This window comes from Lacerta agilis, chromosome 12, assembly GCF_009819535.1.
Source record: "Lacerta agilis isolate rLacAgi1 chromosome 12, rLacAgi1.pri, whole genome shotgun sequence".
Taxonomy (NCBI): Eukaryota; Metazoa; Chordata; class Lepidosauria; order Squamata; family Lacertidae; genus Lacerta; species Lacerta agilis.
Window position 1 is genome coordinate 43,619,472 of NC_046323.1, and position 26,043 is coordinate 43,645,514.

At 41.6% G+C, this 26,043-nt stretch overlaps 1 protein-coding gene across 1 annotated transcript in view; it reads left to right on the forward strand.

Moving 5' to 3' along the window:
* The first annotated feature begins 741 nt into the window (after positions 1 to 741).
* The window catches only part of ESYT2 (extended synaptotagmin 2), a 61,412-nt gene continuing 36,110 nt past the window's right edge, over positions 742 to 26,043 (forward strand). The window contains 9 exon segments of the mRNA XM_033165118.1: positions 742 to 998; positions 1,000 to 1,073; positions 1,076 to 1,108; positions 1,111 to 1,184; positions 17,215 to 17,256; positions 18,650 to 18,784; positions 20,736 to 20,812; positions 23,731 to 23,803; positions 24,040 to 24,129. Of these exon segments, the coding sequence (XP_033021009.1) occupies positions 823 to 998; positions 1,000 to 1,073; positions 1,076 to 1,108; positions 1,111 to 1,184; positions 17,215 to 17,256; positions 18,650 to 18,784; positions 20,736 to 20,812; positions 23,731 to 23,803; positions 24,040 to 24,129 (774 nt within the window). The 5' untranslated portion in view covers positions 742 to 822.

The following is a 26,043-nucleotide window of genomic DNA, read 5'->3' on the forward strand; positions in this document are numbered from 1 at the left end:
CTCAGGAGTTTCCACCCAGTCTCTAAAATGGTGTAACAATTTGCACTAATACAAGGCAGCGCACATAGGAATAGAATGCGTAAGATAAAAAGTCAAATGCACGTAAGACTCAATTCTCTTTTTAAGAACATTTCAAATGATCAAATATAACGTGCATCTGTGTCCCGTCTCCTTTTATGGAATTGACGGCAGTTTGATTTTTTTGGGCGCGCGAGCCTGCGTGCTGCGCTTGCGCTTCATGGGATGCGGACGAGCAAGCAGGCAGCGTCACGGGGACACCCCTCGCTGGAGAGCCATCCGTAGGGAGGGCACCGTGAGGTTCTTCTCCTCGGGGGTGAGGCTTTGCTCAGATTACGTGACGTGGGCCAATACGGGGCAGAGAACAGAAGAGGCGGGGTAGACGGAGGAGGAGCCTCTCTTCAGAGAGCAGAGCCCCGCCCCTCCCCTCAGTGAGGCAACCGCCGCTTCTTCTCCTTCCCGCCTACGCCCCTTCCCCCTCCGCTATGGACTGTCCCCACACAGTCTCCGAAGGACCGCCCCCATTCTTTCCCCCCTCTCTTCCCGAGGGAATGGCTCGCTCCGGCATAAGCGGGCCCCTCCTCCTGCTCCTCCCTCCTCAGAAAACCCGGAAGCGGAGGGAGGCGGGCGATTGTTGTTGTCACTCAGCAACTGTGAGGCGGGAGCGGCGGGGCTGAGCGCGCGCGCGCGCCTGAGAGAGAGAGAGAGAGAGAGAGAGAGAGAGATGCGAGGAGCCGCGGCTGCTGGTGCCTCCCGCGCCCTGCTTCCTCTGCGCCCAACCTCCGCCGCCACCGCCCAGAGAGCATGAGCGGCGCAGGGGCCCAGCCGCAGCCGCCGAGCCCCTCGGGGCCCGGCGGGGATTCCCAGCCCTCGGACCCCGCGGAGCCTCCGGCTGCTGCCCCTCCTCCTCCTCCTCCTCCGCCGATGCTGAGCGTCGACTTGCCCGCTCTGGTGTCGCAGTTCGCTCGGAGCTTCGCGTCATCTTCCCGTCTACGTGCTGGGCTACCTGGGGCTGAGCTTCAGCTGGGTCCTCGTCGCCCTGCTGTGCGTCTTCTGGGGCGGAGGCACCGGAGCGGGAAGAGCTCACGCCTGGGCCGGCGCTCGCCTTCCTGCAGGACGAGGAGCGCGCCGTGAGGCTGACCGTCCACAGGAGACTACCCGCGTGGGTGAGTTGCGAGGGAGAAGGGCGGCGGGCAGCAGCAGCAGCCACACCTTCCTTAGTCAGCCCCCGAGGGCGCCCCCTCCCGCCAGGCCACGGCAGATGCCCCTGCAGGGTGACCCAGGATTGGGGAGACTCTTGGGCGCTTCCCTTCCCAGCTCCTGAAACGAGAGGTGCCGGGGCTCAAGCTCCTTCTCATGGCTGTTGCATCTGCACCTAGTTCCCACCTGGCAGGAGCAGCCCATAATCTTGTGGGCGTGTGTAGTGGTCTTCTTCACGGCTGCCTTTGCAGGCTTGGATAGTCTAAACCCACCCCTCCCCGGCACGCGAAATGTCTTCTTCTGTGGGTTTAGCCCCCAGGTCCAGCTAATCCGCAGTCAGCACGTTGCCTCTGGCTTGGCACTGGCGATCCTGCCACCACCAGCCCGCTTCTGCCCTGCCAAGGAAGGGAACTTGCTGGGGTGTGTGGGCTAAACCATACTCCAGAAGTAAACTCAGTGGTTGTGCTTGGGTTGCTTCACACCTTGCGTCAAAAAATGGACCTCTGTGTCCTAGTCTGGAATCTTCTCTAAAACAGCATTCGGTTGTCTGGAAACATGCAACCAGCCTGGGAGCCTTGACCAGTAATCGTGGGTCTTAATCCAGGAATGTGTGTCTACTTGCTCTCCCCCCCCCCTTGTTTTTCTGGGAGGGATGGTACCTTTCCTAACTCCCAGAGAAACAAATAACATAACTTGGCTTTCTTGAGGAAGTCCTGAAGGGTATTTCTCTGAGCCCCACAGTTAGCTTCATTGCAAATAAGTATTTTTGCACTGACAGTCACACCCTAAGCAGCATTCCTGCTTGATCTACCTTCTTACCCTGTGCTGCATAGGATCTGACATTTCCATCTGAATCCTCAAGGCTTGCATTTATGGACTTTGGCCTGTTATGTGCACACATACCTTAGAGTACCTGTTTACCTGAAGGTTTGTAGAAAGAAGAGTAAGCAGCGTGTATTATTCAGTGCACCGCACATGTTGTTCTTCTTCAGCTGTTAACTTGCACACTTTCAGACTGATCACATTCTTAAGAATTAAACAAGTTTGCTTTCTTTAATAATTGAAGATAGCAAAGAGCCTTGTGAGAACTTAGTGACTAACATGTTCATTATGGCATAAACTTTCATGGACTGCAGTCCACTTCATCAGATGTATAAAGTGAAATCCTGAGTTGCAGGAACATCTTTCCATAGTTGGAGATGGGGAATTGTAAACAGTGAGGTACCTGCAAAGCAGGTTAACACTTTGTGCATCTGGGGGAGGCTTTTTGTTGTTTTTGCCACATGAGACTAACATGGCTAGTCCCTCTGGAAATTTAATTAAATAGTTTCTTGTGTTCCCAAGAAGAGCCCTGCTTTTTAAATGCTTCATCTCTGTTAGTCTCTGCACGAATTATGGCACAGTAATTTGTGGGTGTGTCCTCCATATATTCACTAAGAACTGTGCAAGCCAGCCTGCAAGACTCTTCTACATTTAATTAAAAATAAAATAATCCCTACTTTTATGGATTGGGTATGTATTACTAATACACTTTCAGTATGGCATGCACAGCTGCTTTATATTTTAGGGGGGCTTGCTCACTTTGGTAAGGGATATGAGAACTTGGACTGAAAATCTTTGTTTGGTAAGGAGAAGGGGAATGGGATCTGACTATGGTGGCTCGTCCTACAATTAGGCTTAGTGAGGCAGCAGATGCTGGGGAGGGCAGGGAGTGGTTGCAAGGTATTGGAGAACAGTGCTGTGCGCACCATGCACAGCTTGCCCTGCACCCAGTAAGCTAGCCTTTAGTTGCGGTGAAAGATGCTGTTTTGTTGCTAGTGTTGAAGAAAAATTCAATTAACACCAGTCCATCTTGTCTTTTGCCTCAGGCAGGCCCTTTTTCAGGGAGCATGTTCATGCTGTTACATGCTATATATATGTATATACATATACATACATACAGTATGTACAGGAGTACAAAGAGAAGAGTTTGTTAGTGCAGATACTTGATTGTGATTTCTGGTGATTACAGTGGATCTCTGTGTTGAGAACTATTCTTGAGTAACTAGAAAATCCAGGCTAGGTAGTGTGTTCTGCAAGGGAGATTTATTTTCCACGATGGCAGGGGTCCCAGATCTTGTCCTTAAAAGTTGGGTATCTCTCCCTCCTGTAAATCTTTTTTTTCTTCAGCATTCTCAGTGCTATTTGTAACTTCTAATAAGCTTGATTTTGTAATACAAGTCGCGTTGCTAAGATCAACATTAACTGTCAGTATTGGACTGTCTGTTCATGGTTACCCTTGGAGCAGAATTCTGCTCCATTATGTAAGTAAATCCTTATCTAGGAAACTTGCAGATTCCCTAATCATTTTTGTGGTTTATCTTTCTTCAAGGTGTAGTCTGTAAGATTTCAGTGGTCTGTGAATCAGATGCAAAAAAAAGGATGTGGTGATGATGATAATAATAATAATAATTTATTATTCCCTGAATGCAACAACATAAATTGTATATAAATGTTGTGTGTATGTGTTATTATGCATTTTTTCTGGGGAGAGCGTCCATAGTTTTTATCAGATTCTCAGAGAGGTTCATGGCCCCCAAAAGGTTAAGAACCACTGAGGTAGAAACTTTAAAAAAAATATTTAGTTCCAGATTGTTGAAAGCTTCCCCCATGTTAGGGTGGCAGTCCTAACCCCGTCATTGCCTAGCTGGGCTTAATTGAGCAGTCAGGCTACCTGCTACACATGCCAAACCAGGGTAGAAAGTGTGTGTTGTGGAGGCAGATTGTTGTACCAGCCTGGAGCAATCAGGCCCTGCTTGGGACCACATGGCTCTGCTCTTTCTTGCCCTGGAATACCCTGTTTTGGAGCTTTCTGCTGGCAGTGCTTCCATCTACCCCATCAGGTGGAATGGGGAGTTCTGCATCAGCAGAACTGTCATCGCTGTCATCACTCTTCAGATGGAGACTGCATGGCTGAGCAGAGGGATTCCTCTGCTCTATCCACCACTAAGCCATAGTCTGTCGCAAAGGGGGCTTGCATTATTCTGTAAATTTCACTGGGTTGAAGGATTCAGTTGAAGCACAGATTTGTAAAATGTTATAGGTAGGCCTAAGTTGAACTTGAGGCCTTGTTGTTAGGAATGTTTTTGCTTTACTAAATAGGGGTCCATGTTTAGGTGATGCTGAGTTATGACTCAAAAGGATTCATATATTGGGGGGGGGGGGACAACTTGGCTAAGAAATCAAGGCTCATAGTCATGCCCCTTGTTTGCCATGGTGCAATGTGCCAGATTTGTTGCCTGCTTTTGTTAGCAGATCTGTGTTTCTGAGATTGACTGAACGAAAGCTTCCTGTTGGCTCACACAGGAATGAAACAACTGCAGTAGAATGTGGTAAATCTGGGAGTGCAGTGGTTGTCTTGGCAATTGAGATGTTTCTCTGTTCACAGACACTTCAGTTTTTCATCAGTATTTCTGTGTAGATGATGCTCAGAATACATGTATAGTATTTCCAAAATCTGGATTGTTGCTTATTTTTATGAAATGTGTAGAAACTTTAGAAGGGTCATAGAACGTGGCCCCCTTAGAGAAGTAGATTTGCAGTGCAATCCTTTGCCTGTCTACTTGCAAGTAATGTACATGAAGTTCAACCCAACTTATTCCCAAGTGTGTATAGGATTGAGTCTTAAATTGAAGGCCCCAGCTAGGTGATTTAATTTGGATTTGGAGAGTTCATCTCTGTTGGTGGCCTTGAAACCAAGTGTCCCATCCCTTGGCTTAAACCAACATGCCCGAAAGCTGCTAAAAATATCACTGAGCCCCTTGGAGAAATGGAAATATATAATGCTACAAAAAGATAATATTCATAGGATATGCAGGTAGGAGGAAATTTTAAATTTAGGTTGGCAAAGAACAGCTGTTAAATAGATGCATGTTGATCTGACGAGCACCAGAATTTAAGCCTGTCATGTATGTCTTTGTAAATGGTTTAAAAGTTATATTAAACTAAATAATAATGGAATTTAGCCAATGCTTTTCAGATACAAAGGTAGCACACAGTTAAAATTTTGCAGTCCTTTTGTAGTGGAAGTTGGTGTACAGCTTTGTTTCATACGAAGATGTGTTGACATGAGAAGGCTCCATATTAGACATGGTTACAGTAGCCCGTGAATGTTGGAATAGGGATTTATTTTAGGATCTGCCAATTTTGAGACTAATGTAAATCAAAAAGAGTTTACAGTCTTTGGGCTAGATTGATACTTTGATGCTGCATACTTGTACAGTATACTTTGTTGCTCTGCAAAACAGCCAGGTATATTAAGCCCTCTCCAGAAACGCCCTAGATATATTGTCAGTGCTAACATTTCTGAGAGACTAAATCATGGATTTTTGAAGATTCTAAGTTCTCCTAAGCTTTGCTTTAGGCAGCTTAATGAAGCATGGGCTTCACAAACTACAATGAAATAAGAATACTTGCTTGTGCTGCTTTGGATATGAAGAGAAAATTGTCCATTGTAAATATTATGTTTCCTTCCCTTCTTTCTCAGTGGGTACAAAGTTATGGTTTGTGGTTGGCAACATAAATAATATTAGGTAGTGGAACTAATGATGAACAATTTTAAAAAATTACTTAGTTTATTGAACATTTGGTAAACTATATTTACAAATTGTTTGTCAGCCTACATCTTCAGTTTGATTTTTATTCATCCAACACTGGCCTCAGTGAATAATCAAGACTTATTTTTTGCAGTAAAATGTCTGGTCTACAGCTGTATCACATTTGCATGGACCCAGTGCCATTGAATGACAGGACACCTCAGTAAAGGACACCTCAGTAAATAGGCGTAGAATTGAACAGTTAGGGTTTAATATCCGTTCCTAAGCAAGTTGCATCCAGGTCTCATTAATTTTGGTGTGTTGGTGGTGCTGTGATCATATATGTGTTATTTAGGAGTAAAAACTTTTTTCAGGGTTGATTGCTGAAGAATACTGGTCAAAACACACTAGTAAAGTCTTGTCTATGTAATTTAAACAAATACAAACTTCTCTTGCAGAACTTGTATTGTTTATAAGACTTCTGGAAGAATCACTTAAGAGTGGCATTCCCTTGTAATGAGTCAGTGCAGTAACTTCCCCCCTCACCCCCTTCTGTTGCAGCTGTAAAATATCTACCAGTAAGTTAGACTTCCTTTCCTAACCATGCTGCTTTAGATGTCAGTTACATTTATTTCAGTGCAACTTATTTGTAACTAAGAGCGCACTTTCTTTCAAAGTGAGTGTTGTTGAAATTTGTTGAGACGTCCTAGTAAATATGCTTGGGTTTGAAGCATTAACTTGGTTGAATAAGTGTACAATGAATTTGTTACTAAAAATGAGACTGTAGTTTGTCTTTGGCTGAAAATAACTGTCATATGATGAGCATTACATTGTCATTTGGCTGTCCTTATCATATAGCAGCAGGGCTTAAGCAATATATTTCCGCTAGTTCAAAGGCAAGCTCCTTTGCATGTCAGAATAATTAGATTATATCCGTTAACATCTGTAGAAAGCATTTTTTTAGTTGAATCAGATTCTTAGTAATGAAGATATTAACTAGTGCAATGCTTAGCATACCTCTTCCTAATGCTATTTTCATAACCTTTATATTCCATCAGCTAGTTGTCAGCATGACTGTCCTTACTCAAGCTTGGCTGTGTTGTGTAATTGTGATAAAGCACCAAGTGTTAAATTGAGCCTTGTGTATTCAACAGTCCTTTTTTTCATCCCAAGCCTCTAATAGTCTAGTCTAAAAATACGTGGACTTAATGCCTTAGCATGGTTCCAAATAGCTAAATTCTGCAGAATTAACAAAGCTGTGGCCCAATGAGATGGTGTTAGCCTGATGCTGAGAGGAGAGGAATAACACTTCAGTATGCTTGAATATGGACGTTCAGTTACCAGGTATGCGTGCTTGATTTTTCTCATTAAGACTTTGCCAGTGTGAAGAGCCACATGATACTTTCCCTGTAATTAATAATGGAAACTTTGTATGTCCTGCTTTATGCTCACATGTCAAAAGTATGAGAGTAGCTGTGCATATCACGTGATTCAAACATCCTTGCTGTCATGCTGCACTCCACAGTAGCCACCTCTTCAAATGTTGTTGTAATGCAAATGTTCTATGGCAGAAGTTAATAACCAGTTCAGAAATGTGAGGTTCCATTAATTGTGTGACTGGTGTGTGTGTGTGTGTGTGTGTGTGTGTGAACCTGCTGATAGAGTAGATAGCATGGCTTCTTTTCTGGTATGTTGTGATGTTAACTTCAGTTGAAATTCATTCATTCAGACTTTAGAAAGAAGCTACGGCTTGTCTGTCAGTTGTGTCTTCACTAAGCCAACCAATGCAGACATGCTTGTCCAGTTTCTTGCAGAGCATTATTAACTTGTGGAGCTCTTCTAGGCCATGTGTACAGTGCAGGTACCACTTCTATTTGTTGTGGTATTTATAGGCTTCGTTTGGTTAGTTGCTAAGTGAGCTATTTCCCAACCAGTCAGTCCTAGCTTCCACAGCATTCCCTACTTTTTTATCTTTATCTGCTTATATTTTGTCTGTTGACTTAGATCCTTGGGAACATGTGAATGGCACCACTTCTTTAATTGTCTTGAGACTTGAATTAATGTAGCACTGCACATAAAATCTTGCCAAATTCCATTCCTGGTGGCTTCTGAATTGTTTGTCATGAGATTGCCAAGAGTGGTCTGATTTGTCAGTATCTTGAAGTTTAAAATGTGCTATGTTGGCTCACAATACTCCAGATACTTTATTTTATTTATTGAATAAAATGTTATATATTGCTTAATTGAACAAAAAACCCTAAGTGGTTTACAACAAACAGCATAAGATATTCAATAAAAATGCAGCTAAATCAAACATTAAAACAATTTGCATGACATTTTTCAAAATATTCCTAAAGTGAGAAGTTTTAAAACAAATATACATTACATGTTAAAAGTGTATCTTAAAATTGCATGTCAGGGTAAACTTGCCTAAACATTTTTTTATTAGGCATTGAAAGCAATACAGTGAATGTGTCTGCCTAAAATTAATGGGCAGAGAATTCCAGAAAGTAGGTGTTGCCTCGCTGAAAGGCTGATTCCTTGCAAATGAATGTAGAATGGGCATTATGTTCCACAATTTGATAAAATGCAGCACTGGACTCACTATCTAATCTCTGTACTATTGTACATTTTAAGCATTTATTATGCAGTTTCATGAAATTTTGCTTACTGTACAATATTAGCCCTTGTTTTCTTGACATCCTGCAGACTTTGTCAGAATTTGGCCGGCACACTTTTGAAATACAGTAGAGTCATCATCATCAAAATTTTATTCGACTGTCAGTCAGAAAACAAGGATTTATCCATACAAAAATTAAAACAACTAAGCATCTAAAGGAACATGACACTTAAGCCAGCAATAAAGTAGATTATACATTTAGACCCATGTCAGTGCTGTCATTTTAACCTTACGGCGCTTAAGGGCCAAAAAAAAAAAAAAAAAGGAATTTGGCCACCAAGGATGTTGTTGGTCCAGTAAAGTTATTCAGCAAAACAAAACCTGTTTTTCTCTGTCTACAGGACTAGGTTGGGATAGCAGTGGAGCTATAAATTTTTGTCTAAGGTCTACATAAAATGGGCAGATCAGAAGAATATGTTCAGTTGACTCAACCACTCCCAAGGCACAGGGACAAAATCTCTGGGCATATGGGACTCCCCTATACCTTCCCAACAAAACCCGCCGATTCCAGCACATTTAACCTGGCAGCTGTGAAAAGCCTACGGTACTCCACGTAGTGGATTTCCGCCAGATAAGGGGCTGGTGAAATCTGAAATATCTGGTCCACTTTTGAAATAGAGTACCTGACATGAATTTCATGCAGCTTTGAATTAATATGCTGTCAATCCAGTTGTTTCTAGGGATTGGCAAAACAGCATGGGAGCTAAATGGCAGATTTTTCTTGACAGATTACGGTATTTGTGTTGCTTATATGAATGTTGCCTTAGGAAAAATGACTGTACTGCTCTTGAAACCAAAATAGGTCTAGGTGGTACAGTCAAAGCACCTTTTCATTTCTCTTGCTATTTTTACTTTGTTTGTTTGTTCTGGATGTTTTCCTCAAAACCTTGGTTCTTCAGCCATGTGTCAAACAGCAGGCATAATCATGGGCCTGCAGAAAGGCCAGGAGATCACATAATTAAACCCAGAGCCCTAAAGGCAGGATCCTTAAGGTATCCAATGTGATCTGTGCAACAGAACAAGTCCCCAAAAGATTAGCCCACCTTATCCTAAGAGTTTGCTGCAGGCAAGAGTGCAGAAGTGAACAAGATGCCCCATATCAGACTTGCCTGCATGCAGCCTTCAACTTTGATTTTTCCCATCTTTATTAAGTTTAAATAACAGCAGATTCACATGTATTCTTCACAAAACAACAAAAATAAATCCATTCGTTCCTATGCAGTTCATTAGCAGCCTTCAACTTTGACCGTCTCTTGTCAACCCAGGGGCACTGGTAAAGTTTCAGAGGTGTACAAGAGTCAAAACTGTTCAGATTTATGCTGTTGAATATCTGGACCAGGGGTTGGCAACCTAACTAAGGGCCATGGGCCACAAGCGGCCCGCAGGGGTTGTTTAACTGGCCCACGAGCCACCCACTCGGTGAGTCGTTGCGCGCTGTGCTTAACCAGTGCGGCGCGGCGCGAGGACTCGCTTCCACAGCGCCAGAAATCGTGGGCACGTGCACTCCGGCCCATGGAGGGATCTCCACTGGAGTGAACCGGCCCAGGCAAGGTACCGGTAAACCTTGCCGACCCCTGATCTGGACTGTAAAACACTAAGGGAATAGCTTTTTTGTACAGGGACATTATTCTAGCCCAGCTGAGTCTGTAAACTGGATTTGGTAGTAGCATTTTGGACAGGCAAAATGGAAGGGAGCATGCAGTTTAGTTGGAAAACACATCCTTTGGACACAGAAGACACCCCAGTTCAATTCCTGGCATTTCCATTTAAAAGGACATCAGGCAGTGGTGATGGAAGGGACCCCTACCTCAGTCCTTGGTAGTCTGCCAGTTCCAGTTGAAAGTGGACAGTACTGGTCTGACTTGGCACGTGGCTGGTTGCATATTTATATATGTTCATATAAATACTGTTATCTCCTCTGACAACGCTGCGCAGACAAGTCCAAAATACATGTTCATGAATCATTAGGGACACTTGGTAGTGTATACAAACTTGGCCTCTGGACAGAATGTATTTCAAGTAAATATTGCTAAGGGTGTGCCTCTTTCTAAGTAGTTTCTCAATGTTTCAGTACTTTCTATACTACTCTGTTAAATTGTACTTTCACTTCTTTTATCTCTTGGTTCTCTTTTATGTTGTGCACAGGAATTAGGTTTCCTCGAAGTTTTTGGTGATGCTGCTGTGCTCCCTTTATTGCTTAAGTGTAGAGATTAATGGTAGTCCCGCCCACATTTTTATGGCCATATGATCACAAATACTTCTGTTTCGAAATTATTGCCTATAGACATGTACTCTGCACACCTGGCATGGGAAAGAATGGAAAGTGTTACCACGGGCAGCTTGAATCTTGGTTCAGCATCCAGTCTCTGCGTGTCTGTGGCCATGCACTGCAATATATGTTGTGATTGAGGGAGACTGTTTGGTCAACACCCTTTTGTGTCCCAGATCTGACCTGCACCTCCACATTGCGCAAGAGGCATTGGGGTGTTCTTAAGACTTGCTGAATTGATAATCCAAATTAATTAAACTTAATTTTGGTCTCTATAAAACTGCTTTCAGCAAATGACTGCCCCTCCCTCCTCTCTCTCTTGCTTTGCTCGCTTCTGTCATTTTTTATATTAATGCTCTATTCGTATGAATCATGTTAGCACGCAGTCTTGAGTTCAGGGGGGGGAAAGTCTCATGAGATGTGGCTTAATGACTAAGCCTTTTTCAAAACTAAGCTCTCCCATCTGCCTAGAAATAAAATATGTACTGCCATTTCTCTGTAAACAATATGTCTTTGCAGTTGTTTGCCTCTTAACAAAATGGTTTAAATAAATCCCAGTCAAGACGGTTGCTGCGTAGCAGTAATGGCATGTGTTTTTTAGCATATCCAGCTACATTGTAGGAAACCAAATTGCCCGTTGTTGTTGAAGGTAGTAGGTAAGGTAAAGGACCTCTGGACAGTTAAGTCCAGTCAAAGGTGACTATGGGGTGCGGTGGTCATCCAGCTGCAGTGGTACCTATTTATCTACTTGCACTGGTATGCTTTCGAACTGCTATGTTGGCAGAAGCTGGGACAGAGGAACGGGAGCTCACCCCGTCCATATAAATAATAAATTATAAATTATAAATTATATTATATTATATATTATATTATAAATTATAGAGAGATCTGGATTGATGGATAAATTATAGAGAGATCTGGATGTCGATGACAAGCATTAACAATTCCAGATTGAGGAAAAACTACATTTTTGTGCTACAAATGCTACAAATGGGTTAGTGTGTACACAGCTCTAGTTTGCTCTAGTGTTTACCCCAGAGCAGCTTGCTTATCATTGGAGGCAATACCACAAATGTGGGGATCTGTAGTACAATTGCATAATGTGGATTACATGAGCATAGATGCCAGACTATAGCTGAATATATATTTATTTGTAGTATTTCTAGCCCATGTTTCTGTTCGAAAAGTAAGTCCAAGCTGGAAAACAAAATATTAGCACCTGAAATGCAGTATTAAAAACATACGGTAAAACCCTCATAAAACTTAGCTTTTATATCAGCGTGTGTAACAAAATTTTAAAAAGAATTGATTAAAGAAACTTTGCTTTTGTTTAACCCAGCACTCTATGGAATAATAATTGTAGTTCTGGTGAAGTTCCTTAGAAAGGGAGTTTCAAGAGTTAGGGTGATGTAACTCAACCCTAGTCTCTGCTCAAGTAAATGCTGGGGAAGAGTTCATATGGGAGAACATGCTGTATAAGTTACACCAGGGTTAAGCAAACATTTTCAGCAGGGGGCCAGTCCACTGTCCCTCAGACCTTGTGGGGGACTGGAGTACATTTTGAAAAAAAAAAGTAATGAACAAATTCCTATGCCCCACAAATAACCCAGAGATGCATTTTAAATAAAAGCACACATTCTGCTCATGTAAAAACATGCTGATTCCTGGGCCTTAGTTTGCCTACCAGTGAGTTACACCATGAATTGTACCCAGCAGGTAACAGGCAAGCAGTGCAACAAAATTCAGTGCATTTTTGGCAGCCCACTCAGAATAGTAGGTGTACAGCAAGGCTGTTCTAGAACATGCTTATCTAGAAATTGTAAGGCTTGAATCTGAAGCATTTGCATGCTGTAGGGATGTCACATTTGAACATGTAAATTCCACTTCTGGCAATGCCCAAATAATTGATAAGTTTGGGCAACAAAATTTGAAGTGTATAAGAAGAAACAGTGGGTTACAGAGGTTTGTATCTAAGTGCTAGTCTTGCTCACAGTAGATGCACTGAAGTTAATGGGCATGGCTAACTTGGGTTCATTCATTTCAGTGGGTCTGCTCCAAGAAGATCTTAGTCGGATTCAACCTAGGATACTAAATCACCTGTTTTGCGTTTTGCTTTACTGTGTTCAATATGCAACATAAAATTGACCTGATTTGGAAGTGGATTGGTTTATGGCTGCAATAACTTACAATCACACATTTCACATATTGTATACTTCACATGTTTGTGCATCCCCACCCCTAGAACAAAAGCTTCTGTTCACCCCAGAAGCAGCCCTTGCTGCCTCCTTGCTTCTGAAAGCTTAGCCTGTCTTTAGCATTTGGTGCAGCGGGGACAACAAACGAACAGACAAATCTCTTTTCACTGCCTGCATCTTTATTTAGGCATTTTGTTTGGCAACATTAGATGTGCTATTTAGGCACCTACTGGTGCCTTGCCCCACAGCAGGTTTTACGATGGGGCTGTGAAAGTATTTGGAATAGCAAGGAGTCCAAATTTTACAAAGAATAAAAAAGCAACTTCTGCCTGCCTGCGCAGTGTTTTCCTCAGTAGGCTGTTCCAGCTCTTATGTGCCTGATGTTGTGCTAAGCTAAGCTAAGCAAAGCTCTTCCCAAGAGGCTGTCATTCCCCTGACGTACGTTGAGCACTTTTTTGTTTTTGTTAATTCGTTGAGGAAGAGGTATGTTTCTCCCTATGTATCCAGTCTTCACTGCCCAGATTAATTAATTAATTAATTAATTAAAGATTTTCTTGATTTACAAAGGTGTGTGCAATGTCTCTCTCGTATTTTTTCCATGTAACATTTTTACAAATCAGTTTCGGTTGTTGAGACATTAGGAAGAAAAGGAGGAAAGAGGTGGGTGGGATGGGGAGATGGGTGGGGTGGGGTGACGGTGTTTCTATTTTGCTTAGTATATGTAGGTTTTGGCCCACGAGCTCCCTAGACACAATCAAAAAACAATGGGAGGATCACTGCCCAGAGTTAGGCTCTATGTGGATTGCAGATAACTGTAAAGGGTACGTGCCAGACAAGAACTGAAGGACTGTAATACACCATCTGTAGCAATTAGTGTTTTGTTAAGTGCTTCTCTTTTTGGTTCCTAGAAGGGCTACAGGGTACCGAAGGAGGAAATGTGTTGAGCCTCTTTCAGAGTTTACATACAAATTGAGAACTAGCTGCCTGTGGATGGTTAACGGTGTTGTGATATCTAGGATATGCATGATGCCTAAAATAGAACAGAGGCTTGCATTTCTCATGGTGTTTGAGCATGCTGTAAAACTTGTCACAGCTTAAAATAATGATGAATTAGAATTAGAGGTTTGGGGAAGAACTGGCAACTGAAGCACACAGAAGAGTATTCAGAAGAGAAAAGGAAGATAGCTGTTTAAGGGACCAGTGGTACCCACAACACAATTGCTGAACAGGAATGCTCTTGTCCAGAGCTCAGGTCAGCCTGGAAGAGGATGCTCTAAGGCCCTTGTTGCTGCTTAGACCTCCCAGGTGGGGTGGCTTGAGGTTCTGAAGTGTTTAGTTGCTGCCACCTCCTGTTCTGCCTTCCCCCTCGGATGATGAAAGCCCTCCCCAGCCTCCACTGAGGCTCTCTCCTTAGCAGGAAAGGGGAGGAGGAGAGCCAGCATAAGGTGAGATGTGCCCTTCTCCAACTCAGGTTCCCCCCTTCCTTCCCTTCCCTTCCCTTCCCTTCCCTTTCCTTCCTACGTTAGTGCCTGCCATTCAGTGTAAACATTGTTCAGCTATTATATCGGGCAACTTCTTGAGCAGGCACCCCCAAACTCTGCCCTCCAGCTGTTTTGGGACTACAATTCCCATTATCCCTGACCACTGGCCCTGTTAGCTAGGGATGATGGGAGTTGTAGTCCCAAAACAGCTGGAGGGCTGAGTTTGGGGATGCCTGTTCTTGAGCATCAATTTTGTGTGTGGCCATTTCACTGCTGAACTGATAGTCATTCAACTTCCTGAGCGCTTTCTGTTGGAGGCAATAACTTTACAACTATCTTAAAACATGAAGGTATGCATCACTTGTTCATAAACTGGTCTCCTTACATTTCTGCTTATTGTTGTAATCTTACACTTTAACCCCAATGTAAATGTAGTCCATGACTTGTTGCCAAAAGAGGGTTTTTTTATTGGTAAATGAAAAGGTAATAAAAGCCACAAAGCTGGAGGGGTAAAAAAGGTGTCGTGTCTGAAAGGGGCTAAATAAATGTTTTGCAAGTGAAGGTTTTAAGAAAAGTAGCTGATTGGTGGTTTAGAGACTTACCTTGAATTCCTATAACCTGAAAGAATAAAAAAAAATGTGCTTAAAAAACAACACCTTTTTCAGTTTACTAGGTTTGCTTCAGAGTTAAGAGCTACATAAAAAAGATTATGTAAAAACAACAAAGAGCTCTGGCAGTACTTTACTAATCATTGTGGACAAAATGGCTAGAACACTGAAGAAGATCTCGGCTATTGTATAAATATTTTAGGTTATTCCATTCACTTCTCAGTTGCTTCCTAGGTAGATCGATTCTAGTGTCTTTTAGTTAGGGTTAAATTCTAGTTTTCATTCAGAGCACAAAAGGTACACTTAATTTTCTGAAGCATAAATGAATAGCCTTAAAAAATTCTGTGGAGACATCACCCTTTTAATACTGTCGCTGTCTGCTTCTTTTAGACTTGATTGCCCCATGTGTTTGAACTCTACATAAATAAAATATTGTGTTCTAGTACTTAGAAGCACCCAGTATCCATTATTGATGGTTCTCATGTACTTAAGCTCATTACGTATGACAACTGTTTGGAGCAAATAGCCCTTTTAGTGAAGGTGTTACAGATTTGAGATGAAATAAAAGTCTATGAGCAAGCAGATTTAGAAATCCTTTATTAAAGAAACAGAGTCTATGACCAAGCAGATTAGAAAATCTTTTATTAAAGTAACAGTGTCTATCAGTCATCCTTTTTTTTAACCGCAATGAGCCAGCACTAGCAGTAAAAATAAAACCAACTAAGCTTGAAGAGAACGAGGCCAGCAAATTGACGTGTTTCTTTATATGTGGACTGTTAGTAGTCTTAAGAAATAGAACAGTGCAGTTGTATGCGCTTGATCAGGCATAGGCAAACTCCGGCCCTCCAGATGTTTGGGACTACAATTCCCACCCCCAGCTAACAGGTCAGGGATGATGGGAATTGTAGTCCCAAACATCTGGAGGGCCGGAGTTTGCCTATGCCTGCACTTGATCATTTAACTATGGATCAAAGTTGGTTAGCAAGCCATAGTTATGTCTGTGGCTTCTCTACTGTACTTTTTAACCGTAATTAAGGCCACTGTAGGTAGATTGGTGGAAATTTGCATTCAAAAGGAGGGAGAGACGGTGCATATATAAAACTGCCAAGGTTTTAACTGTGGTTATGATGGGGCTTGATAACAAATATCTGTCAAACATTTTGAAATACAGATAAGCATTTTGTGTGGGGGTTCCATTCCTGCGCCCTGTGTGCATTAGTGGAGTGTGGGTAATCCAGCCCTGCTATGCCCCCATTCTGCCCTCTTCTGAGTCCAAAAGGACCCACGCCTTGGCAGTCGCCAATCAGTTGGATGCACGCAAAATGGTCACATCACTGCCCGTACAATATGGTTCAGTTCAGATGACTTTGCAAACCATGGTCCTTGAGGATAAGATATAACTTGTGTGTGCACGCACACTTGTTCTCCTTTCAAGCACAACTTCACTTGGTAGTTTAGCAAAGCATAGGTTGCATTTACATCTGAACTGCACACTCTTATCCAGGCTTGCCCTCCCAACCATGACCAGAAACCACTTCAGATTATGGTGTAACTGGCCGATTGGGACATTGCAATGATTTACGATTAGTGCTAAACTGCAAACAGTGCGATGATTTTGTGGATGGGCAAATGCACAAACCTATAGATAAACCTTTGGCAGAACAGCATACAATGGCAGTATCAGATACACAATGCTGTTCTAACATTTGAAGATAATAGTTAAAAAGGCCACCACTCAGAATTTATATTTGGATGGGTAATGGGAAGGTTGGGGTTGGGGAGGCACAGGGATAACTAGCTGTCAGAACAACCTACTTGCAGGGGTAACAGAAGAACATCAATTTTTTGGGAGCAAGCAAAATGGACAAACTATCCCTAGTCTTCTGGTATGAGCCAGTAATAGTAATCAGACATTATTACTTAACAGAGTAAATTAGCCTTGGCAACCAGACCCATGATTTCTCCATGTAAAAGATAATGACCAAACTGGATTGTACCTTATTTATGGTACTCCATGGCCCTGTTGTACTGTCAGTGGCAGGGTCACCCGGTGAAGGATTTGGCCATCAACTAGAAAACATTTCAAGCCTGGTCATGAACTTGTTTGGTGGAGTTAATCAGCCTTGAAGTCCTTGACTCATGTTCACAGTGATTGTGACCTTGTGCATTTGCAATTTTGTTTTGGTTAGGTGCACTTTCCAGACACAGAGAGAGCAGAATGGCTGAACAAGGTAAGTTATTGTTTCCTTGCCTGGAAGTTCTTTTTATTGCTTCTTCGCATTGTCTTTTGACCAACTCTTATTACCGATACTTGGTACAGAAGCTCAGAGTATCTTGAAAGGGGCTTGAAGAGAATAGAAAGGAGTTTATCAACTCCTCATGTTGGCAGCCATAACCTCATGCTAATTAGTTCTTACATACAGTATTTGCAGGAGAAGCAATGGGCAACCTTATGGCTTTTGGGGTCCCTTCTCAAATGAAATTCCTGAGTCTGTATTTATTGGAGAGGCATATTTTCCATAACTGATCTGTCAATCCTATTATCAGGGGGAAATGTTTTTAATGCAGATGTAAGCCTTTAGTTGATCCTAGTGCCCTAACTTAGGGGAAACTCCTATTTGTTACCGTTAGGCTGAGTTGGAGGACGATATGGGACAACTTGTCTGATTTCCATAATCCAATGACTGCAGCACAGGTAGAATCTTCCGTCCATGACTGGTTGTGTGTGAAAGTGAGAGTGTTGTCCATTGTGCCCCTTCATCATAGTCCTCTCCTCCGTATTTTCCTCCTTTCATGCTTTCCTCCCCTCATTTTGTTTGTGTGTGTGTACAGTACTCAAAATTTCATAGATGTACGAAGTATGTATGTAGCCCTTTGCTGTGCAGTTTGATGTGAGAGGTTTTCCTGGTGCTGGTGTTTATGTTCTCAGTGCTGTGCTTTGCAGCCCTCTTCCCCCAGCATCTTCATTCTCTAGGCAGGGGAGTGTTTAATGCCACATTTTGTTTTTGTCGTCCGTCCCCCCCCCCCACATTTATAATAAGACTTTCGCACTGCAACATCACTCGATTACAAGAAGGGAAGGTGATGTGATATCAGCTGTCTGTTGCATCATCCCTCATACTGCCCTCCTTTCTTTGCCTTCTTGCAGCCAGTGTGGGGCCTTGAATTCTTATGCTGTGCCATTGCAGAATGTGAAGCATGGCCTTTCAGCTTTTGGTGCAGTTGCACAGAAAATGGACTCTAGTATGATTTTCTCTTCTGTGGCTTAACTTTCCATGGACAGTTATAGCCACAGAGACCTCAAGATGCCCATTCCTTTACGTATGTTACTTTCTCACTTCTACGGAGCATCTTTGATAGGAGTACATGTCCAAAAATATTTTAGGTAGTCATATATTACATTAAAACATGAAAAAGTTAAATGAAAGATGTACACAGACATGTTAGTTATATGGAGCACAGCAGAGGAATTATCCTGCTTGTAGCCTTTATGAGGCTGCTAAGGCAACTGAAGGTGATATAAAATGGGAAATTGTACATAAAACCTTTCAATGAAATACTTCTACTTATGCTATAGTGTGTTACAGCAAGAACCTACAAATACCCCCTTTTTTTCTTTCTCAGACTGTAAAACACATGTGGCCTTTCATTTGCCAGTTCATTGAGAAACTTTTCCGTGAAACAATAGAACCAGCAGTGAGAGGAGCAAACAGCCACCTGAGCACCTTCAGTTTCACAAAAATTGATATAGGGGATCAGGTAAGTTTCTTCTAGACTGTGCATACTGTCTAGACACTTGGGACCTTGTGTGAATAGGGTGCTGGCTATTTTCTTAAGAGCAATTATGGGCAAAGAGTGATTACGGACAAGGTGGTGATGTACAAAAACAGCTTTAAGTTCATTTATTCAGTTTGACCAGAGTTGCCGTGTTTTGGCAGGATTTTCCTGGAGATGATTATTTCAAAGGCAATATTTTGCTTTTCTGGAGGAGGGAAGATTGTAGTGGTGTTGTTGTTGTTGGTTGTTATTGATTACCTCAGTGTTTTTCAACCTTTTTTGGGCAAAGGCACACTTGTTTCATGAAAAAAATCACGAGGCACACCACCATTAGAAAATGTTAAAAAATTTAACTCTGTGCCTATATTGACTATATATAAAGTAATTTTTCAATTTTTCCCACGGCACACCAGGCAACATCTCGTGGCACACTAGTGTGCCGCGGAACAGTGGTTGAAAAACACTGGATTACCTGTCCTTTACCTTAAGCTCCCAGGGCAGGTTACAACATTAAAACACAACATTACAACACAATATTAAAAACTGTTTAAAACAGCTTGATGTGTTGCATGATATTTTTGTTGAATAATTTTCTTACTTTACAACTGAGATGATTGTATCAACTCATTGTGTGTTTGAAGAAACAATACCCATTTTAAACTAAATATTTTTATGAGTCTTGTAGTATTGTCAATTGGCAGCAACATCCTTACATATTGTTGGCTGTATTCCAGTACATTGGTGTTACCTGTCACCTTTGCCTTATGCTAAAGGCAGTAGATTTTTTTTATTACAATTTTTTTAGGTGACTTTGCTCTTCCTATCTTGTTTGTGGTCAATCAGTGCCTTGATTGGTGTTGTTGTGTTGCTGTGGTGATAACAGAAGTGGAAGCATTTCAGAATGCAAACTACTTGTGTTACAAGATTATATAAAGTTTTTTTATTTAAAAAATGCAGTCTAGATGCCTAGACTGGACCAACATTTTTTCCATTATCCTTTGGAAAAACTTGCTCACAGCACAGGCATACAAGCACTTCTGTTCAGAACAGATATCGGTTGATTGCTCGGCTGAGCTGTGTGTTGTTCCTGGTCATGAATCTGCTCTGCGGATTGTAGTTCAAATATTAGTTATTTGGTTAACCATATCTCACAACCCACACTGTAAACATTTGGGTAAAAATAGCCTTGATAGATCTTGTAACACCGCTTCTGCTTATTGATTAATGTGGATGATGTGTTATGACCAAAATGGGGTATGCCATTTGTTTCCCTCTCTTAAACAGAATTGAAGTACAAACTTGGAGTAGAAACAGTGCAGTAGGTGGGAGCAATTTAAAGACCACTCTTTTTTCCTTTCAGTTTTCTGTTATTCTAGTTTCTAAAACAAAACTCCCTAGAAACTGCATGGAATAGCAACATTATATTTACAAGAAATGACAAAATTCATTCTTGCCTCCTTTTAGTTGGGAATCGCTGTGTTAATTGAACTTCCTGTTTATGTGGAACACTGAAGGTGGCATGCAAAATGCCTATTCAGGCTGAAACGTGTAGGTTTAACACAGTAATAACATCTTATACATTGATGGTGAAAGTAGAGCCAATTCTCTTCCACTTTACAAAAGCATCCTTGTTAGGTTGCTTGGATCCAGTTCTTACTCGCCGCAAGTGATCAGGTATGCTGCCTTACAGTGTTTCCTGTATATATCATTATAGGACCCAAAACCCCTTCATTCTGATATAATGCTAGTGCTTTTTATTACTCATGTAGTTTTCCTACATGGAATTTATTCGTAGTGACACATCCAGAATAAGAGGGGCATATTCTGTTAGCTAGTATTTCTGAATCTGTGTCCACATCAGACAGCATTTTACACTTGATGGGGTGATTTTAACATAATTAATTAATCACTTAAAACATATTTTTCTCTTTAGCCTCTTAGGATTAATGGTGTTAAAGTGTACACTGAAAATGTGGATAAAAGGCAGATAATCTTAGATCTTCAAATCAGGTAAAACTGTCAAAATATATACATCACATTAAATTTCTCAAGTTTGTATTTTTAAACAATGTTTCATTTTCTATTGTTTTTTTGCAAAATGCTTCTTTCTGCAGGAAAAGACATTTTTGTTTACATGATAAAAAACTAAGACATCCACTAATGGTTTTGCTAGCATGAATATATAGCATGAAGCAAGGTGCTGTTTGTGCACAGAAATAAAAAGAAGAAGTTACGCACTTTTTTTGATAGTAAGAGCAGAATAAATGATTTCTTGTATCTGTGGACCTGTCACTTCAGTGAAGAGGGGTTTTTCTTTCTTCTTGTTCCTGTTCAAGCCTGTCAATGGTCCTGTTTTAGTATTACATGGACGAGCCTCCATGAACCCACACAGAATGTCATGCTCATTCCCTCCCCAACCCCACTTCTCCCACTTTGGGGGGGGGGGGATTTCTGCCCAGCTTAGTTGTTCCTTCAGAAAATATTGGCACTATGCACAAGTGAAGGATCCTGGTTTACAACAATGATTAGCTGCTGAACAAGGCAACGTGTCAAAAATCTCCCCCCTCTCTGCATGGTGCAGGGAGGTGCATTGACTGATCTCCCGGAGGCTTGTCCACACAGTGCTAAGCCAGCTTTGTATTTCAGCACTTCCCTGGTAGCTGTGGGAGAGAAGGAATTGTGCGTGGGCAAATGAGTAGGCTAGTGGAGAAGGAATTGAGTGTTCTAACCCTTCTCTGTGCCCAGCATGGAAACCAAGCAGGCTTGCAGAGGAAGGAATCCTCTGCCTCCCATTTTCTGCATAGATAAGGCAGTAGGAAGGGGGGGACAGAGCTCTCCATCTGTCTGCCAGGCCAAAGGACACTAGGTTGGTTGTTTTTGTAGCTCCGCTAAACCATTAAGTCATACCTTGGTTCGCGAACAGCTTAGTTGTCAAACAAATTGGCTCCCAAACGCCCAAAACCTGGAAGTGTGTGTTTCGGTTTTCGAATGCTTTTCGGAAGCCGACTGTCCGATGCAGCTTCCATTTGAGTGCAGGAAGCTCCTGCAGCCAATCGGAAGCCACGCCTTGGTTTTCAAACATTTCAGGTGTTGAACGGGCTCCCGGAATGAATTAAGTTCGAGAACCCAAGGTTACCACTGTATTTAGAATTAGGAGCAAATCAGGGCCAATTGTAACTGTTCGAAAGTAGAGAGGCATAAACTGGCAATATGTGACTTACGAGGGTTCCTTCGATGTACCTCAGACATGAAGAAGGGGATGTTTGGAAATAAACCCTTCCTGTCCCGTCCCCGCCCCCCTTCTAGTAAGTAGATGACAGGATAAAGAATGAGTTGGAGGGTTACACTACACTGCTTTTCATTAACTAGAAAGCTCACATACAACAAAATTTAATGGTTTTTTTGCCTTTAAGTGGTGCTTAAAAGATTTTTTGGCTGATTGAATGGTTAAACATGTAGAACATGCTTTCTCTTTGTTTCACTGAGGCCTTAGATCAGCCTTCGTCAACATGGTGCCCACCAGATGTTTTGGACTAGATCTCATGTGCTGGCTGGGGCTGATGGAAGTTGTAGTCCAAACCATTTGGAGGGTATCGGGTTGGCGAAGGCTGGCTTAGATACGAAAAAAACATACAAATAAGGGGACTTTGGACTTCTCTTTTGAAACTGAGGGGAGTTTCAAAAGCAGTTTGTAATATGGAACGGAGGAGTCTGTTGTTTCAAGAAGGCAAAATCTTACTAGGCATGACTAAAGTAGATCTTTGGATACTGGCCAATAACTTTTTAGGTTTTAATAGGGACAAACAGCACTAACCATAGTTCTTTGCCTTTATACCCTTGTACACTATAAATCTTTCACTCCTTTCCCCTTTAAATTGTGTGAAAAGAAACCACATTAGTCATCTTCAAAGTATTCATGGGGACAAATGGTTAATAAACTTCCTAGTAATGTGTAACATGCCTGTCCGTCATACTTGGGATCTGCAGATTAATGTAGCCTTGCATAGTTCACAGACATTATGCGCTCGGTGGATAAAATGTTCTGCTTAACTTGGTGTCCAAATAGCAGATCATGTTTCATACAAGCTGTATTGCAAAGACACAGTCCAAGGAATATGGGTTGAAGGGCAATAGTGTCATTCATGAATTGTATAGGTGTAGCCAGCTAGCCCTTTTCTGATTTGTCTTGTTTACTTCAGTTAGCTATATTTGGCACTGCAAATTAATACAGTACCAAAGAGTCTTAATCAAAAAGCAGGATATAAAAAGTATATCTTGCCTGTACACAGAATATACTGAGCACTTCATAAGGTTTGGCGAAACATTTTAAATAATGAGCCTAAATGTGATTTCTGGCATCCCCGGTATCAATGAGAAGACCTGCACTGGGAGTGCATGTTACATAGTGTTTGACACACATGTGGGGGTTGTATCAAATGCTAATCACACTGGGAGCCAGGCCCATTGAAATTCATGGACCTAAGTTAGTCATGCCCATTAATTTCATTTGGCCTCTTTTGAGTAGATACTAGTTGGATACAACCCATGGTTTCTAATATGTAGAAAAACGCATTACAGAACATTGTACAAGGGCTGTGATTCAAGGAGGCCATTAACTCCTGCGGAAATGATTGCACGTTTGCATCAAGGTTTATAAAGCAGTTCCACCTTTAGCAATGCTTCCCTCCCAAATCAAAGGCTGCTGTTTACAACTGGAATCTAAGCAGGGGCTTGAGAGTTGGAGGAGGCCCTGAAGAGGAAACTACCAGTTAATCTGAGGGCTTGTATCTAGCAAAGCAACACTGGGCCACAGCCTATTTCAGAAAATGATTTTTAAGATAAACTTGCCATTGATTTCTAAAAGTGGTCATTTATTAATGGGCTTTAATGTTTAATACAAAACTGCAATGTGTCCTTGTGCTTCTCAGTTTTGTTGGCAATTGTGAAATTGACTTGGAGATCAAGAGGTACTACTGCAGAGCTGGTGTGAAAAGTATACAGGTAAGCTGTGTTTTCTTCCTACCTGACACAAAACTGAATTATTTACAGATACAAATGCCGTAAAACTGTGCAATCCTTTCTCCGCCCCAAAAAGGAAGCAAACTTTTTAACAATCAGTTTGTTCTGTTCAGCATAGACCTTAAGTATGCAGGTATATTAACAGACTTCTCCATTAACGATGTAGTTCTCTATATTATTAATTCATGTTTAGTATTCTGAATATTTCCCCCCCTTAGATTCATGGCACTATGAGAGTTATATTGGAACCTCTGCTTGGAGATATGCCTTTAATCGGAGCACTGTCTTTATTTTTCCTTAGGAAACCGGTAAGTTAAAAATCTCGATTTCTTCATTCTCTAGCTTACAGATTTTTGCTTTGTTCACTTCAGTAAACCAGTTCTTAGAATAATTTTCTAAATTTGGGGTGTTGAACGGGAATTTATGGCTCACCCTAGCATTAGGTCAACCATGGTTCTATTTGAGTAAAACTGGTCCTGAAAATAACTTTGAGGAGATCAGGAGAGACTAGGCCTCCCTCTACTACCCCCCCGGTAGGTTTTTGACAAGTCCATGACTGTAACCACCATACCTTGGTCACATCCAGACCATACATTTAAAGCACGTGGCTTCCCCCAAAGCATTCTGAAAACTAGTTTGTCAAGTGTCCTGGAAATTGTAGCTCTATGATGGGTAAACTATAGTTCCCAATATTCTTTGCGGGAAGCCATGTGTGTTAAATGTATGGTATGGATGCCTCCGGAGTAGAAATCATGACCCAGACTGGCCTTGGGAGCCACCACTGGCTGATTCTTGATCAACAAGGTTTTGCTGCCTTCAGTAAAGTTGAAGGTCAGTTTGCTTTTATGGTAAGAGAACTAAAAAACTGTAGTACACTTTTCTATTCTGGCCACCTTTTCCATGCTTGTACAAAGAATAATTCCAATATTCAAATTAAAGGCCGTGTTGATACAGTCATGTTTAGGCATCGAAGGTTAATGGTGGTGGGTGTATCTGTTGTCATCCTTTTAATATACCAATATCCACTGCTCCTGAAAGTTGGAATCATTTGTTAAGCAAGCTGTAGTTGGAAACTACTCAAATTCAGTTTTAGTTTCATTACATAATTAACTAAAAGGAAATAAAAACCTGGTGCAACATAATTCAATTGGACTTTAAGCAGCTTATATTCTGCAGATCTGGTGTGCAGGTCTAGTACATAATTTATTAGAATCTCCACTTTTTATTTCAAAAAGGGAAATATCCAGACCTCATGGTTGCTGAGAAGATGAAAATGAGTTTGAAAATACAGTAGGGTTTTTTGAAGGCTCACAAATCAGATAGGCAGGGATTGTCTGCATGATGAAGTCTCTCTTATATGATCCTAATCTCTTATTTCCTGTCTGTTTTGCCTGCCTCTTTCTTTTTTTTCCTCCCCAAAATATTCTGAGCTGCAAAATCCTAAATATTATTTCGTTGATTGTTATTTAATATGTTCCTAAACAATGTACAATAAAGATATCGGAAAACAGAATGTATAATAGAAAATAAATATGTAGGGCAGTAGCTAACAAAGTGCTTCTGCTAGCACAAAGATTTCCACATGCACAGCAAAACCCATAACAGATTAAGGGGTACATGGGGAGAAGAGAGGGAGAGGAAGTTCTGTTTTGCAGCCAAAAGTCCTTGCAATATTAGAAACACTTCATTGGCTACCACCCATACAGAGCAGATTAAATGCAAAACTTTAAAACTTCAAATTACACAATTTTTACAGTTATTCACTGCAAAATGGCTGAAGCTGCCTAAAGGCAAGAATTATAGGTGCATGTCTAATTTTGATTGGAAGAGCTCTGTAACTGCTGCAGAGTTATGCAAACTGGAGCGCTTGTATAGGTTTGGGCACGGGAAGGTATTGTAAAGTTCTGCCTGCCACTGCAGATGAAGAAGTATTTGACCTTGTTCTGTCATCTTCTGTGAAAATCATACTTTTCATTTGGCATCTTGCTTTGCTCTGCTGTCACTCTGATTTCAGTGTATCCTATAAACAACTAAAATTGGAGGTTAGTGCTTATCATCATCTAGAGGTAGGGAATGTCCGCCCCCCCCACTTCCCAGTTATATAGAGTATGCAGTATTTGCTTAAAATATCCAGGTGTGGGAAGCGGAGTACAGAAAGGAAATAAATTTTAACCATTTGTGGGATTTGACTTGTAGGTTAGCTTCTAAAGCATTTTTATCCT